This window comes from Microtus oregoni, unplaced genomic scaffold, assembly GCF_018167655.1.
Source record: "Microtus oregoni isolate MIOR12 unplaced genomic scaffold, Mior012 000020F_ref0000438, whole genome shotgun sequence".
Lineage (NCBI taxonomy): Eukaryota > Metazoa > Chordata > Mammalia > Rodentia > Cricetidae > Microtus > Microtus oregoni.
Genome location: NW_024543079.1, coordinates 2,393,638 through 2,409,448, shown reverse-complemented (window position 1 = coordinate 2,409,448; position 15,811 = coordinate 2,393,638). Strand labels below are relative to the sequence as shown.

Genomic DNA, 15,811 nt, shown 5'->3' with positions numbered 1-15,811 from the left:
GTTGGGGGCCGGGGACAGCGGGCAGGATCCGGGGCTTGGGGTCGTGCACCGGCTGGAACGCTCTGCTTCCCAGGAGGGGGGGGGGGGTGGGGGCCGGGACAGCGGACCGGCGCGGGGACTAGCCACCGCGTCCTCCAGCAGAGGGCGGGCGGCGGCCGCGCTCCTCAGAGTTGCCGAGGGGCGGGAAGGGGGCGGGCCGGCGTCTCCCGCGTCCGTGGCGATCGCGGGGCTGGCGGGGCGCCCGGGACACCGCTCAGTGTCCCCGCGCGTAGACCCCCGCCGCGCCCCGCTCCCCGCCGCGCCCTCTCGCGCTCCCGCGGCCAGGCAATGACGCGCACCGTCCGGGCGGCGGGAGGGGCCGGGGCGGCCCCGGCGTGACGCAGCCTTGTTGCCAGGCGCCGCCTTATAAACCTCCCTCTCGGCCGCCGCCGAGCCGAGTCCGAGCCGCGCACGGGACCGGGACGCAGCGGAGCCCGCGGGCCCCGCGTTCATGCACCGCCTGCTGGCCTGGGACGCAGCATGCCTCCCGCCGCCGCCCGCCGCCTTTAGACCCATGGAAGTGGCCAACTTCTACTACGAGCCCGACTGCCTGGCCTACGGGGCCAAGGCGGCCCGCGCCGCGCCGCGCGCCCCCGCCGCCGAACCGGCCATCGGCGAGCACGAGCGCGCCATTGACTTCAGCCCCTACCTGGAGCCGCTCGCGCCCGCCGCGGACTTCGCCGCGCCCGCGCCCGCGCCCGCGCACCACGACTTCCTTTCCGACCTCTTCGCCGACGACTACGGCGCCAAGCCGGCCAAGAAGCCGGCCGACTACAGTTACGTGAGCCTCGGGCGCGCGGGCGCCAAGGCCGCGCCGCCTGCCTGCTTCCCGCCGCCGCCTCCCGCCGCGCTCAAGGCGGAGCCGGGCTTCGAACCCGCGGACTGTAAGCGCGCGGACGACGCGCCCGCCATGGCGGCCGGGTTCCCGTTCGCCCTGCGCGCCTACCTGGGCTACCAGGCGACGCCGAGCGGCAGCAGCGGCAGCCTGTCCACGTCGTCGTCGTCCAGCCCGCCCGGCACACCGAGCCCCGCCGACGCCAAGGCCGCGCCCGCAGCCTGCTTCGCGGGGCCGCCGGCCGCGCCCGCCAAGGCCAAGGCCAAGAAGGCGGTGGACAAGCTTAGCGACGAGTACAAGATGCGGCGCGAGCGCAACAACATCGCGGTGCGCAAGAGCCGCGACAAGGCTAAGATGCGCAACCTGGAGACGCAGCACAAGGTGCTGGAGCTGACGGCCGAGAACGAGCGGCTGCAGAAGAAGGTGGAGCAGCTGTCGCGAGAGCTCAGCACCCTGCGGAACTTGTTCAAGCAGCTGCCCGAGCCGCTGCTGGCCTCGGCGACTCACTGCTAGCGCGCCGGGGGGTGCCGTGGGGGGCGCCGCTGCGGCCACCGTGGGCTCCGTGCGCTCTGCCCCGCGCGCGCCTGCCCCGCGCGCACCGAGGGCCCCGTGCGTGCCTCGCGCGCACCTGCACCTGCACCGAGGGGACACCGTGGGCACCGCGCGCACGCACCTGCACCGCGCACCCGGTTTCAGGACTTGATGCAATCCGGATCAAACGTGGCTGAGCGCGTGTGGACACGGGACTGACGCAACACACGTGTAACTGTCAGCCGGGCCCTGAGTAATCACTTAAAGATGTTCCTGCGGGGTTGTTGCTGTTGATGTTTTTGGTTTTTTCGTTTTCGTTTTTTCTTTTTGGTCTTATTATTTTTTTGTATTATAAAAAAGTTCTATTTCTATGAGAAAAGAGGCGTATGTATATTTTGAGAACCTTTTCCGTTTCGAGCATTAAAGTGAAGACATTTTAATAAACTTTTTTTGGAGAATGTTTAAAAGCCTTTTGGGGGCAGTAGTTGGCTTTTGAAAAAAATTTTTTCTTCCCTTCTGACTTTGGATTTATGCGAGATTTTGTTTTTGTGTTTCTGGTGTGTAGGGGGCTGCGGTTATTTTTGGGTTGTGTGTGGTGGTGGGTGGGGGTGTCGCATCTGGGTTTTTCTCTTCCCCTGGCAGATGGGGTGCCAGCCCCTCCCCCCAGGAGGAGCAGAGTGCTGGGTCAGGAAATCAGGGTGACTCAGCACCCATGGGTGCTGGGGACCTTGCTAGAAACGCTGCTTGGGACGGGGTTGGTTCTGGGTGTCAGGCTTGTTTTGGGACCAGGCAGGCAGTGACTCTGTAGAAAGGGCTGGTCTAGACAGCCCCAGTCCGGGCAGGTGCTTTGGTAAGTACAGTGTACAGAGTACTCTGTGTGTGGTGGTGGGGAGGGGAGCCTGCATGTCTGTTTGGTTTGTATGTCCCCATGTAACTGGAAGAGAGGGTGAAGGGGACAGTTCCTACTCTGTGTTCCCTTCCCACCCAGATGGGACATGGAGCCTCCCTGGCCTGGCTCAAGGTGGCTGAGCCGAGACTTGAACTCAGATCCACCTCTCAGATTCGCTGGAGCAGCACCGATTTCCACAGCCGGCCTGCATTAGTGGGAGTTTGAGAGTGTCCAAGGAGTAGTGAATATGCCGTGTCCCGCCGTGCCTGGCACGCCAGAACTCTTACATAAGCATTTGTTCTTGTTATTATTTTTGATGGGAGGCTCCTGGCATTTGGCTGTGTGAGCGTGGAGCGCCTGCCCAGGGCTAGCGTCCTGCAAGCCCTGGAACTGCCCGTATCTCCTTCAAGCCTCATGGAAGGTGGGCACTCCTGTGCCCCTTGCTTTATGGATGTGGATGGCTGTGGTTGTTAGATTCCTATGAGCACCCAGCCCTGAGGAATTCTGGGTAGTGGGTAACGGCAGTTTGCCAGAGGCCTAGAGGAGTCTGGGGTCTTGGGAGTGACCAGTGACACTGTGGGTTGAGAATAGGGAATGCTTTGTCTTTCCCCTCTCTGGGAACCTGGAGTACTGGGCCTGGTGACCTGTGGTCTTCTGCTGTCACAGGGCTGATGGTGAGGCTTTCTCTGTCCCTCTAATCAAGGTGGCTGGAGGCCTATGCAGACCCTCAGACACTTACTTTCAGTCAGCTGCCTTCTAGGCTTATGTAGACAGACACTTGACCTGGTGGGCCCTGCAGCCAAGGTCAGTGCAGGCCATGGCCCAGTGTCCTGGTGGCTTTATCCACGCCAGGGGCTGTTGGTCAGCTCCATTGCTTCAGGATTTAACCACTCAGACCCAAAGCCTGGGCTGAACTAGTTCGGGGAGGCTCTACCTTTTCAGGAATGGAAAACTTTAACATACCTATGCAGACAGGCTGGCCTGGCATCCATTTCTTAGCATAAGTCACAGAAGTAGAAGGTAGAGGGGTACTACCTGCTGTCTCCAGGGTTGGTTTATAGTCCCTTTCCCTACCCCAGCCCCCCTGCCCTTAATGGAAGGCTCATTTCTCGGCCCCAAGATCAGGTACCCAACCCCAAGTGGCAGCACAGACTAGAATGCCCCCAGGAAGGGGGCGTGACCCAAGGCCCATCTGATGTCTCCCGGATTGGGAAAAGCAGTAAGTGGGTCAAAACTTTGCTATCTGTGTGGCCCAGTGTAGGAGCACAGTGGACAGGAGATGTCACTGATGAGGTGACATATCAGATCATCAGGCTGCCAGGGGTCAGGGATTGCCCAGAAGGAGGGACAAGCTGGACCAAAAGTCTAGGGACAGGACAACAAGACGGGGAGAGAGCAGCGGCTTGAAGGATAATTACGGTGGGGGGAGGACGGCTCACAGATGGAGTGTCTCTCCAGAACCTTGTCATTGGTGGGCTGCTGGGTCCTCCTGCTGCCAGGGCTGGCCAGCCATATTGCCCAGAGCCCCATGGAATGGTGGTGGTCACTGTTGAGACTTGCCTGAAGGTAAGGCGACCAGAGCCCTCCCAATGCCTGCTCAGGATGGGGGCGTTCACAAAATGTACTCTCATTGTCTAATGCAGCCAACCCACAACCTGGTGACTTTACCCAGGAGAGAAGTGGGTGACAGAAAGGGAAGGGGGAGGCTTGGGTACCGGCCCAGCGTAGATGTCCTGCTGGCTGATGTGATCGGCTCAGCCTTGGCTGGAGCTTCGGCTACAGGATTCTTCTGCCTGGTGAAGAGGCTCCGAAAGGGGAAGTGACTTGTCTAAGTTTGCACAGCTGGGAAGGGTAAGAGTTAGCGTGGGGACTGGAGTTGGGGGGACTGTCTCTTCCAGCCATCTGAGGAATGTTCCCCTCCCCCCATATCCAGTTCTGACTTGTTTGTTCCTCTCTTAGATATTTATTTGCCCTGTTACTTTTCGTGTATGTGACAATCATTTATTGAGCACCAGCTGTATGCCAGCTCCCATTGCGGGTGCTGGAGTTGGGTGGTTACAAAGAAGGAGGTGACAATTAACAGGCAGAGAAGGACACTTAAATACTCAGCCACTGGAACAAGATAATGACAGGTGGGAACAAAGACTCGGAAGGAGGAAAAGTGGGGCAGGAAAGGGTGGGGGGGAACCTTCTGAGAGGAGGTGTCTCTCCTGGGCTAGCCTGAGCTAAGCAGGGAGCCCAGGATACCATATGCTTCATTTATCCTCCATTTCCCATGAGACCAGTCCCTATCCACAGGGAAAGCCAGACACAGGCAGAGTCAAAGTCACAGTCACTGTCCCCGGAGCTGCTGAAGTGAAGATCTGACTCCTCGTGTGAGCCCAAAGGCCGCCACCCGCCCTACTGTGACCTTAGACCTTCTCCCTCCCTCCCTCACCCTATTCCTGACACGCAGACCCCAGTGGTGTCCCACTGACCACTCTTTCTTTGGGGTTCAGATGTTGCCTTTATAACAGGGCTTGTTTGGGGCAGTGAAGCACCTAGGCTGGGCACAGCAGGGCAGGCCGGGATGGGCCAAGAGCTGGTAACCAAGCCCTTCTTGTGTCCTCTGAGGCAGAAACCAGGAGCCCTATCTCCCAAGGCTCTTCACAGGATCCACAGGAATATTCTTAAAGAGCAGTGAAGCCTTTTTTTTTTTTCTTTTTTAAATCCAAGATTATGGGGTAATTTAGAGGCCCAGGATTTGAATGGGATTTAAACCAAGTCAGGAGTCTTGGTAAGTGGAGGGTACCTTTGCTGTCGATAAAAGATGAGCAGTGTGTACGTGTTAGAAACCACCCGCAAGGTTCTGTGCCAGAGGACCAGCGTTGAGGGAGCTGCATTTGAACCCAGGGCAATTGGCAGGTTCAGACCCCACTGGCACAGCCCTGCCGTGAGGCTGACGAGGAGTGTGCACAGCCTCTCAGGGCTAAGATGTGCAAACAGGACCCGTGATCCTGAGCTTTGTCTCCTGCTGGCTGGAGACATCAAGCAAGACATTTGACCTCTCTGTGCTTGGCCTTCACTGCGGACAAAGAGTCTATCTGGTCAGCCAGTGTCAAGCAAACAGACACTCACTCTGGGCCCCAAGGGAGGGGAGTTACATGCTAACAGAAACAGAATGTTGTGCGACGCCTGGTGGGCTGTCAGACACCTGTTACCCCAACACTCAGGAGGTAGAGGCAAGAAGGTCGGGAGTTCAAGATTATCCTTGGCTACATAAGAAGTTTGAGGCTAGCCCAGGCTACATAAGACCCTGTCTCAAGCTCCTCAACCCTCCAAAGGAAGCGGTAACAAACTGGTTCAGACAGCGATAACAGCCTTGAGCAAACAAGCCTGAGAAGTGGTTGAAGGCACCCGAGGGGGGCTCTCAGGGGGAGGTCAGCAGGTGCAAAGGCCCTGAAGCTAGAGGGGTGACAGCCGGCAAGGCCTAGAACCGCAGAGGAGAAGGGAGGGTGGTGGGTTCTTTCCGCAGGGCCTCTGAGGCCAGGTTGAGGCCAACAGGGACTGAGGATGACTGAGTGGGTGTCCCTGCCAGAGCCTGGCACCCACAAAGTCCTTGATAAGTCTGCTGACGAATGAAACAGGCCCCTCGGCCCTGGGGGCTAGGCAAAGGGCAGTGGGTGAAGGAGCAGAGCGCCTGCCCGCCTGCCTGCCCGCCTGCCTGACCCAGGAGACCTGAGGGATTCAAGCCTGTGACCCAGGGCCTGGAGCCATTTGAGCTGAGCCTTGTGCCAGGCAGGAAGAGGGGCCAGGCTGGCCAGGAGGGACTGGAGGAACAAAGGCTAGGAGGAGGAGGAGGAGGAGGAGGAGAAAGAGAGAGAGAGAGAGAGAGAGAGAGAGAGAGAGAGAGAGAGTTAGTTCTCTGGGAAGCAGTGGCTGTGGGACAGAGGGCAGAGACAAACAAGTCTGCAAGGCCGCAGAGGGAAGCCAGGCCTCCTGTTGTCTCAAGACTGGGGGACAGGCAGGAGACTGGACTTCCAAGAGGCATTTTGCTTTTATTTAATTTCGAGAGAATTACTAATGTGGAATACTAATAAAAGGAAGTCAGAAGCACCCATGGTTTTAATACCCAGAAACAAACCTGTTAAATATTGCTGTGTGGCCTTAGGTATGTTACTTTGCCTCTCTGTGCCTCCGATTCATTGCTTATTAAGTGGGATAATAATGACCTAGCTTCATAAGGATAAGGATGCAGTGAAGGCTGAGTTGGTTCACATACTATGTTTAACACGATCCTGTCCTGGTACAGGGTAGGGGTTAGCTGTTGTCCTTGTACGGTGCCGCAGAATCCACTGTGTTCTGGATGTGAATTGGGCAAGCAGTTCTCTTCCCTGGCTGTGACAAGAAGATAGCAACATTCTTGGGAGCGTTCTGGAAAGGTTTGACAGGTTAGTTCATGCAGAGACCTCTAGAATTTTCTTCCACGGGTTTCCATCCCATCCCCCTTTGTGGTAGCTACAGTTGCCAGTCCATGTACACACCTCCCCTTCTTCCTCAGCAGAGGGCTGCCCCGCTTCTGGGAACAGCCGCCTTATGGAGAGACTCCATTTTCCCAGCTTCTCTTGCAGCTAGGAATGAATGACCCGTGAGCCGCGCAGGAACTGTAGGAGGGGGCTGCCGGACGTCTCTTCAGGACTCAGCTGCAAGGCACATGTTCTTGATTTCCACGTTCTGCCTGGCATTCAGACGTGATGGTTAAAGCAGCAAAGGCCATCTTGAACCCGGAGCTGACCCTTCAAACCCAAAAGACAAAGGCGCCTGAGTCCTGGAGGTGGTGGAGGAGCCACACGGGTCCTTGCTGGGCTTGCTCTGTGCTTGTTTACATGGAGAAAAGCACTGTTCATTGAGACCTTTGTCATTTGGTTTCCTGTTACTGGCAGCTGAATTCATTTCTGATACATTTGCCCAAATGGCACAGAGCTGACTGGGTCTCTTTGTCACCTGTGTTTCTTAGTGGTGGCCTACTGCTTCCTTGTCTGGGCTGATCTGCTGCCACCATTGCCCTGAGTGCAGAAAAGGTCTCTGTTAGATCAGGTGAAAGGGTTGATTAATGCATTTGAATTACAGAAGTCATGTGTGAAGGCGCCTAGTGGCTCCAGGTGACTCTGGAGTCTCAGTGTGCTTCAGGTAGGGCTTGACCTGGGCCCTTGGTCTAGGGAGAAACTTCCCCACTGGCTTCAGTAGGCTTCAGACCCTGCTTTCTCTCCTGAGTCCAGAAAGGGGGCCCCGAGTGTCAGAGAGGCCCAGGCCCTGTTGTGGGGAATAGAACATGTTGTCAACTGCGTAGGGCCCAGATGTCACCCAGAATGACCTCTCTGCTCCGAGCCCCAGCCACCAGCACCTGCTGCCTGGAGGTGCCAGTCTACTAGGGCTGGAAGGCACCTTCGCCAGCCGCCAGGGCCAGCCCTGCTGAGATCACTGAGAGGCAAGTCAGGAGGCCAGGGAGCTGGCCGGGTAGGTTATTATTTTTATAGCTGTCACCAGATCTCTGGCCCAGCCTTGCAACCCTGGCAGGGACAGAGGGAGCCAGGGAGGAGGAAGACTCCTCAGAGGCTTGGTAGCCAGGGGAGGGGCTGTGGAGGAGAGAGCACTGGGGTGGGTCAGGGCCTGCTGGGCCCCAGCCTCTCCTGCTCCATGGGGTGGTTGACTGATGAACAGAGCAATATTTCTGGCCTTGTCCCTGACCCCAGGTATATGCCCGAGGTGGTCACAGACCTGAGTCTCTCTTGAGTTCCCTTACACCTACCCCAAGGCCATGTCCCCTTGTTTTATAGCCTCATCCTGTCTGGCCCATGTGGCTATCTCCTGCTGTGTGCCCTCTTCCTAATGTCCACACCTGCAAAGGTACCCACCTTCTTTCCCAGGCTGCAGCCCTGAGAAGTCCCTCGCCACACCTAGGTTATCAGTACCCCGATTCTGTGGTTGAGACAGTGTGTGACATAGCCTAGGCTGGCCTTGAAATTCTCATCCCCTGCGCCTCTCCTTCTTGAGTGCTGGGATTACAGACCTGCACTATGCCAAGTTTCAGGAGATGCCGGGGATTGAACCCCAGACCTCCTGCATGCTAGATGAGCACACTTTACCCGCTGAGCCATATCTCCAGCCTCAGTACCTTGATATCTGATAGCAAGAACTGGCTCACTTGGTTCTGTGAATTGTGTTCCAAGAATCCTATACAGTGGCCCCAGGTCCAGCCTGACATTTCCCCGGGTGGCAGCGTGTGGCTCACTAGTGCCTTTTATTGCTGAGTGGTGCAAATACGTGGTTGCTCCCTAATTCAATGTCTTGGGGACACATGGGTTCCTCTCTGTGCTCTTTCGGGGTGGCTGAGGTGAACTCTTTGCAGACAGCTCTTTAAGTGGTTCAGAGTGTGGCCTTCAGGGTCACATCCTTGGGAAACATAGGGAATGACGGCTGTGTTTGAATTTCTGCTCGTGGTAACAACACCATGAGTGAGTGTGTGTGTGTGCATTAAAAAAAACATTTTTCCTTTTGAAAAAGATGTAAGATTTATAGGAAAATGACAAACTCTAAATGACATACTCTGAACGGAGAATGAATCTCTGAGTTGTCATCAATCCTTCACGATTTGCTTATTTTTAAACTTCTTTTTTTTTTTATTTGTTTTCGACATAGTCTCCCTATGTAGCTCTGGCTGCCCTGGAACTCACTGTGTAGACCAGGCTAGACGTGGTGGCCTCATCTCCTCACTGACCTGTGCCTCAGCACGCCTGTGTAGCTGCGGCAGGTCGTGGGACTCGGGAAGGCTGTTTGTGGCTCACACTGTCACACGTGGTCCTCTCAGCGGCCCCGCAGGTCCATCTCCTTGCATGTGACCCAGGCTCCGAGTCTCTGCAGGACCCGAGGGCTGAGCTCGACTCTGTCCCAGTGCAGACGGTCACATTCTGGTCACCTGATCAGAGCAAGTCCTGCAGGGCTTCACTTTCGGTTTTGGTTTAGGGTTTTTGAGACCCGCCTGCCCTAGACAAACAGCTGTGGCTGGCCTCAAACTCACAGTCAGTTCCCAGCTTCTGTCTCCAGAGCTCTGAACTCACTGACAGCCACCATAGGGGGTCAGAGAGTCAGATTTGTAATGTAGTGTCTCTTTCTTTGTACCTAATAGAGTTTTGAGGGGACGAGCTTTGAAACAATGTAAATATCTTGCATGGCCTCCAACTTTCAAGTGTTCATTTGCTTACTTACTAAATAACCTTTTTGTTACATTTGTTTTTAGTTATTATCTATTTATATGTGTGTGGAGGTCAGAGGGCAACTTGTAGGAGTTGCTTCTTACCTCCATGTGTGTCCAGACGATAGACTCAGGCCATCAAACTTGACAGCAAACACATTTACCCATTGACTCATCTTGCTGGCCTGTTCTTGCTTATCTGTCTATTAACGGGTTGTTGTTCATGTTTGTGTGTGTATGCCTGTGGTGTGCGTGTTCACCTGGGGTGTGTGTGCACGTGCACCTGTGGAGGCTGCAGGTGACAGTCAGCTGCCTTCCTCGGTTGCTCTGCATTGATAGGCGCTATTCAAAAACCTGGAGCTCAGGACTGGGTCTGGCTGTTGGGCCTGGGGTCGGCCTGTTCCCACCTCCGCAGCACTGGGGTTGCAAGCTCACTGTCACACGTGGCTTAATGTGGGTGCTGGAGCTCTGAACACAGGCCCTTAAGGTTGCAAGGCAAGCACCTCCCTCACGGAGCCATCCACCAGCCCCTTACTCATTCTTATCGCTGTGGAGTCATGGCTTTTTCATTCTCGAGGAGAGGGGGTGGCTCAAATCACCACCACCACCACTACCACCACCACCGTCATCATCATCATCATCTTAATTTATTAATATGCTAAACTTGTCTGGGATCCTGGAGCCTGGGCCCCTACCCCTCGTGTTCAGAGGACAGGGCTCAGGCTGCTCCCAGAGTCCTTCACTCTCAGCTCCCAAAGGCTGGGGTTCTCAGAGCTCTCAGAAGCCTCTGAAACCTTAGAAAACAATAGCCTTGGACCCGAAACGCCATCTTTGTAAGACAAAACCCTTCCTCAAGTCTTAGGTGGGCTGTACATTAGAACTGGCCCTTTTTCCTTTTGCTCACTGGGTCCAGGTGGAAAGGGGAATCCAGCAATGCTGGGGCCTGTCTGCCAACTCCTTATGTCTGGTATGTGTTGGGGTGCCATGGCCTTCACACAATGGCATTTGGAACTGGGTCACTTCCTTTTCTGGACTTCCTATGGGCAAAAAGTGTATAGTACCACTCTCCTTACTGTCACATCCTGGACTACACTGGCTTCTCCCTCCAGTGGAGTCTTGAATGCCTGGTGATCCTCCTGCCTCAGCATCCTTAGCACTGAGATTTCGGGGGCAAGCAACCACTCTTTGATTTCTTTTTGAGATAGTATCTCCCCATGCATGTAACTTGCTATCCTCCTGCCTCAGCCACTGAGGTGCTGGGCTAACAGCTATGCATCACCATGATAGGCTCCCTGATAAAAGTTGCCAGTTCTTACTTGGAGACAAAAAAAAAAAATCTCTGGTGCAGAGGGAGATTGAGTGTCCCTCAGTGATATGTGGGAAGCAGCTGCCTTCTCTAGCCTCTATCCCTGTCACTCAGTTAGGAGGTCAGGCGGAGATAGCACCAGCCTGCCTGCAACCACGTGGGATGAATTCCAAACTCCTTGTATCCCTGGCTCTTTCTGAGGTTGGCTGGGAATTCTGGGATATGGCTGGGGACAGGGGACAAGTCAGACATAGGGAGAGAACATTTCAAAATCAGGTTGGGCTGTCTCATTTAAGCCTTGAAATCACTCCGTGGGGTGGAATACTTTGCTGTCCTCATTCTCCAGCTAGGGGACAAATTACAGGTGTGTGCTACCTCACAGGACACTTAGGGACCTGGTGTCACCGCAGCTGTTACAGTGCAGAGGCACGGAGCCTAGCCCTCAGGGAATGTGGGGTGAACTCCAATCAGGGATCGCCCCACGGAACAGCTGGCTGGCATCCTCATTCATGCCGAGGTCATGAGAATTGAGGGGACACCGAGGAAGGAACCGCTTCAGACTGTGAGATCCCCACTGCCCAAACATGACTGAAGGGATTTATGTCACCCCAGACCAGACAACCAGACAAATGTCACAAGACCCATATGGGGACAATCGTGATGTTGAGATGAACTCAACTGTGTGTGTGAGCACACATGTATGAGTGTATGAGAGTGTACATATGTGTGTGTGTGTGTGTGTGTGTGTGTGCGTGTGTGCGTGATGAAGGTCAGAAGACATTGGATGGAGAACGATGTCATACTTACAACTCATTCTCCAATAATTCAGCTAAAAGAAAAAATTCAGCTAGGACAGTGGCTTAGCTGGGTCTGGTGGCATCTGGATTACAGGCACTCATGAGGCTGAGGCAGGAGGATGGCAGGCTCCAGGCCATCCTGGGCTACATGAAGATTTGAGAGTCTGTCTCAAAATGAAAGAAAAACGACAAAGAAAGAGGAGTCAAAGTGCAGGGAAGCTGTGGGAGGAACGGCCCGAGGAGACGGCCTGGAGCCTCACGATTCTTCCCATTTTCTGCATGGTCAAAATAATACCCCGAGAACGCCTGACCTCCAGTGCACCCAGGAGAAAGAAGACACTCGCCTGCAAAAGACCTGTGAGCTTCTCACGCACTTACAGCTCTCGTAGCCTCAACCCCACACCGAGGAACAGCCTAGATGCCTTCAGTCAGTGAAAGATGACCAACCTGTGCACCCATGGGCCAATGACAGCAAAATCACAGCTGAGCTTCAGATCTGAGCTTGTGGCTGGTGACACGAAAGGCCACTCTCTGTAAGTCCCTCTGATTCAAATTTGACAGGCAGTCACCAGGGAGGTCCCAGTCATTCTGGCAGTTCCCTCTGCAGGCAGGGGAGTTAGAAAGCTTCCTGGACAACTGAGAGGTCTCTGGATCTTACCCAGGAGAAGGTGCTTCAGATACATCAGAACCCACCTGTAGAATTGTACGTAACCAGCCGGACCTCAATTGCTAGGGTGCTGGCCTACTGTGCACGAGTCCCTGGATTCCATTCCCTGTGCAAAAACTGGACAAGGTGTGTACACCTGTCAGCCCGGCGCTTGGGAGATGGAAGCAGGACCATCAGAGGTTGAAGGTGATCCTCACCTACATAGTGAGTTTGAGGCCAGCATGAGCTACACGAGACACTGTTTTGAAGACCAAAAGCCAAAATACAACAACAACAAAACCAAAAGAAATACGCGTAGGCTTAATGAAGTGTGGGGCTCCCGACCCACTCCCTGTGCACTGTGCCACACAAGTTAAACCTCAAGTCAAACACAGCCGGCTACCTAGAGGAACTCCCTGCAGCAGAGGAATGTGAGGTGGACAGGGAGGTGGGAACGGGTCAAAAGGGACAAAAAGGTAGCAACCCACAGGCAGTCGTGTCTCCAGGGGAATGGGTGTCCTAGGTGCCTGAGCTCAAGGAGAAAACTAAAACCAACCCAGGAGTTCAGAGGGTGAGTGTGCAGTGCTGGAGGTCACACAGCAGATGGGTGGCAGGACCTAATTTGAACCCGGGTCTGAGGATACCAGTGTGTGCTCCCTCCCTGTGACTCTGACCTGGCCTCACCATCAGGAACTGCACCAGCACAATCTGGGAGGCTCCCTAAGGCCCGATGGAGATGGCGAAAGCAGTTTGGCAAAGAAGGTCCGGCCCAGAGCGGCAGCTCTAAAGGCCCAGAGCGGCAGCTCCAAGTGGGGAGGGGGGTCAGTGGGGCACAGGCCCCCAACGGAGCATCCATCTCTTCCAGCCCTGGGCAGTTCCAGCCTCCGCCTACGTCCCGTCCCGTGGCCTTTGCCTTGCTTCCTGGGTCACAGCGTGGGATCCCTAGGCCCCGGGATTGGGTACAAATCCAATTTTATCTGGATCGGCAACATGTGCCCTGGGCCTGGGTTTCCAGCCCCCAAACCTGACCTCTTCACCTCAGCCTGACAGCATGGGGGTGTCAGAGAAGGGTGAAAACACTCCAGTGCCTGCACCCCGGCTTCTCTCCTGATTGCCCAGGTGGGAAGGAGGAGCTCAAACCCCAACCTGCCAGAATGGCAGAACAGAATGGAAAGTTCTAGAAAAGGAACTTCCTGACTGCCTGGGGTCATAGAGGGTTCCTGGTGACCACAGTAGTGTTTGAGAAGGTTCTTAGCAATTTAAGGGGTGGAATAGGCTTCTGGGGGGGCATACCCTATGCTCTACAGGGCCCAGGTGCCAGGATGGTGGCAAAGATCCCAGTCCTGCACCTCTGTACGTCCTGCAGGAATATCATAAATTTGAGGCCAACCTGGCTTACAGAATAAGATCCTGGTTCAAAAAGCAAACCCAGGCTGTCGAAAGGGCGCAGTGAGTGAAGGAGCTTGCCACCAACCTGACTGCCTTTCACTTTCCAGGGCCCACACAGTGGAAGGAAGGAGAGAATCAGTTCCTATGAGTTGTCCTCCGACCTCTACACACATGTGTGGTGGCACACGCAGGCATACACTCACAGTCGGGCGGTGGTGGCACACGACTTTAATCCCAGCACTTGGGAGGCAGAGGCAGGTGGATCTCTGTGAGTTTGAGGCCAGCCTGGTCTACAGAGTGAGTTCCCGGACAGTCAGGGCTACACAGAGAAACCCTGTCTCGAAAAGCAAAACAAAAACAAACACACGTAAGTAAATGTAATTTAAAAACAAAACAACAAATACAGGAAGACCAAGAAGACGAGGAAGAGGAGGAAGGGTTGACCCATGCAAGTCAACAACAGCCTGCTGCCACCATCTTGAAATTTATAATGGTTCTAGAAAGTTCTGCCTTTCCACGTGACTGGCCTCCACAGGGCTGTGTGCCTGCCAGGTCACCTGCACTTTCACCTAAATCATCTCCTTTGAGGTTCAGTGACAAGCTGAGGACAACAGTCCCGGCCACTCACCTTGCTGACCTGTGTCCTCCCCTGGGAAGGCCACTGTGGGCAGGGGTGAACCCTGGGCTCTGACCTTGCTGGAGAAATATGGGCAAAGAAGGAACTGGCTGGGCAGACTGTGACTGGGAGTGTGAGGGTGCTCGATCCTTACAAGGATCCTTGACTCCTGCCTGGCCTGTCTTTTGCACTTATTATTACTATTGTTAGTTGTGTGTGTGCACGCATAGCCACAGCTCAACATTGAGCATCATTTTCCAAGCACCAGCCGCTTTGCTTTTGAGGCAGTGTCTCTCACAGGTTCAAACTCAGCAAGGAGGTCAGGCTGACCGGTCAGTGAGCCTCAGGGGTCCTCAGGTCTCCCTGCCCTCACAAATGTGAGCCACCAAGGCCAGCTTTTTCACATGGGTTCTGGGGATGGGAGTCAGGTATGTGTGCTTGTATGGCAAGTGATTTACCAGCTCTGCCCTCTTCCCAAGTCCCATTGCTATAATTATTGCCAGTGGTTGTGGTGGGAGTGTGGGGCCTGAACCTAGGACCGTGCATGTACCAGGCAAATACTCCAGCACTGAGCTACCTCCATAGCCCAGTTTTACTTTTTACTTTGAGACAGGGTCTCACTCAGTTGCCCAGGTTGGCCTGGGACCTGCTCTGAAGTTCAGACAGGCCTGGGGTTTTGATCCTCCTGTCTCAGCTTCTGGAGGAGCTGGAATCAGGCCTGTACCATTGGACCCAGCCATACTTTCTTATTTATTTATTTAGAGACAATTTCATCCCATAATGATGGGATCCCTCATCTTGAACTCATGGCCCCGGTCTCTGCTTTATCAATGAAAATGACTTCAGAAGCATCTATCGGTGTTTTCTTCAACTTCCCCGTGAGGCCAAGATCAATGCTGGACAGTCTTCACAGGTTGACCTTCCTCACACAACCCTTGGGGGCTTGTGATTCCGAGGTTCAAACCTCTAGGTCCTTATGTATACCTTTCTTTCATCTTTTTGCAAGGATATGTATTTTTTTCTTCACTAGTTTTGACCATGTGACCTCTTAGCAGCTGCAGGGGCAGCAAATGGAGGAGCTTGGAGTGTTTTCCCCAGTGAAGCGCACCCTGTAGGCATTCCCTGGATCCTCTCATGGTCCAATAACCGCTCTCCTGGCTTCCCTCAGGACAGCTGACCCGTGGGCCACCCACTAGGGTGCCTGCTCTTGTGTTCAGTGTCTGTCTGGGCAACAGTTTTGGGGTTCATCTGCGGTGCTTGGAGCCTCGTTTCCTACAGTGCCTTAGATGCTTGCCACAGTCCATGTGCACAGGCTGTTGTCCCGATGACTGTCACTCATGCAGGCTCTGGCCTCTGCACTTTTGTACCTTGGGCAGCTAAGCCAGGCATGGCTCTCACCGTGCCTGGCTCCAGTGGACACCATGAGCGTGCCAACACACAAGCCAGCCCTAAAAGTCAGCCTCCTTGACCTCAGAGACCCCGTGGGCTCTAACTGTGAGTTCTGATATTTATGCTTCCTGAGGTACCTCATT

General features: G+C 54.7%; 1 protein-coding gene and 1 long non-coding RNA gene across 2 annotated transcripts; both read left to right on the top strand.

The window, feature by feature from the left end:
- Positions 1-349: 349 nt before the first annotated feature.
- Cebpb (CCAAT enhancer binding protein beta) lies at positions 350-1,922 on the top strand. Its single transcript, XM_041670048.1, has one exon. It carries the CDS (start codon positions 491-493, stop codon positions 1,385-1,387), a length of 897 nt encoding a protein of 298 aa, XP_041525982.1. The 5' UTR covers positions 350-490; the 3' UTR covers positions 1,388-1,922.
- Positions 1,923-2,133: 211 nt separating this feature from the next.
- On the top strand, positions 2,134-7,129 carry LOC121460029. The gene is made up of 3 exons (XR_005976030.1): positions 2,134-2,255; positions 6,586-6,724; positions 6,893-7,129. It is a non-coding gene; the product is annotated as an uncharacterized LOC121460029 (long non-coding RNA).
- Positions 7,130-15,811: the final 8,682 nt, after the last annotated feature.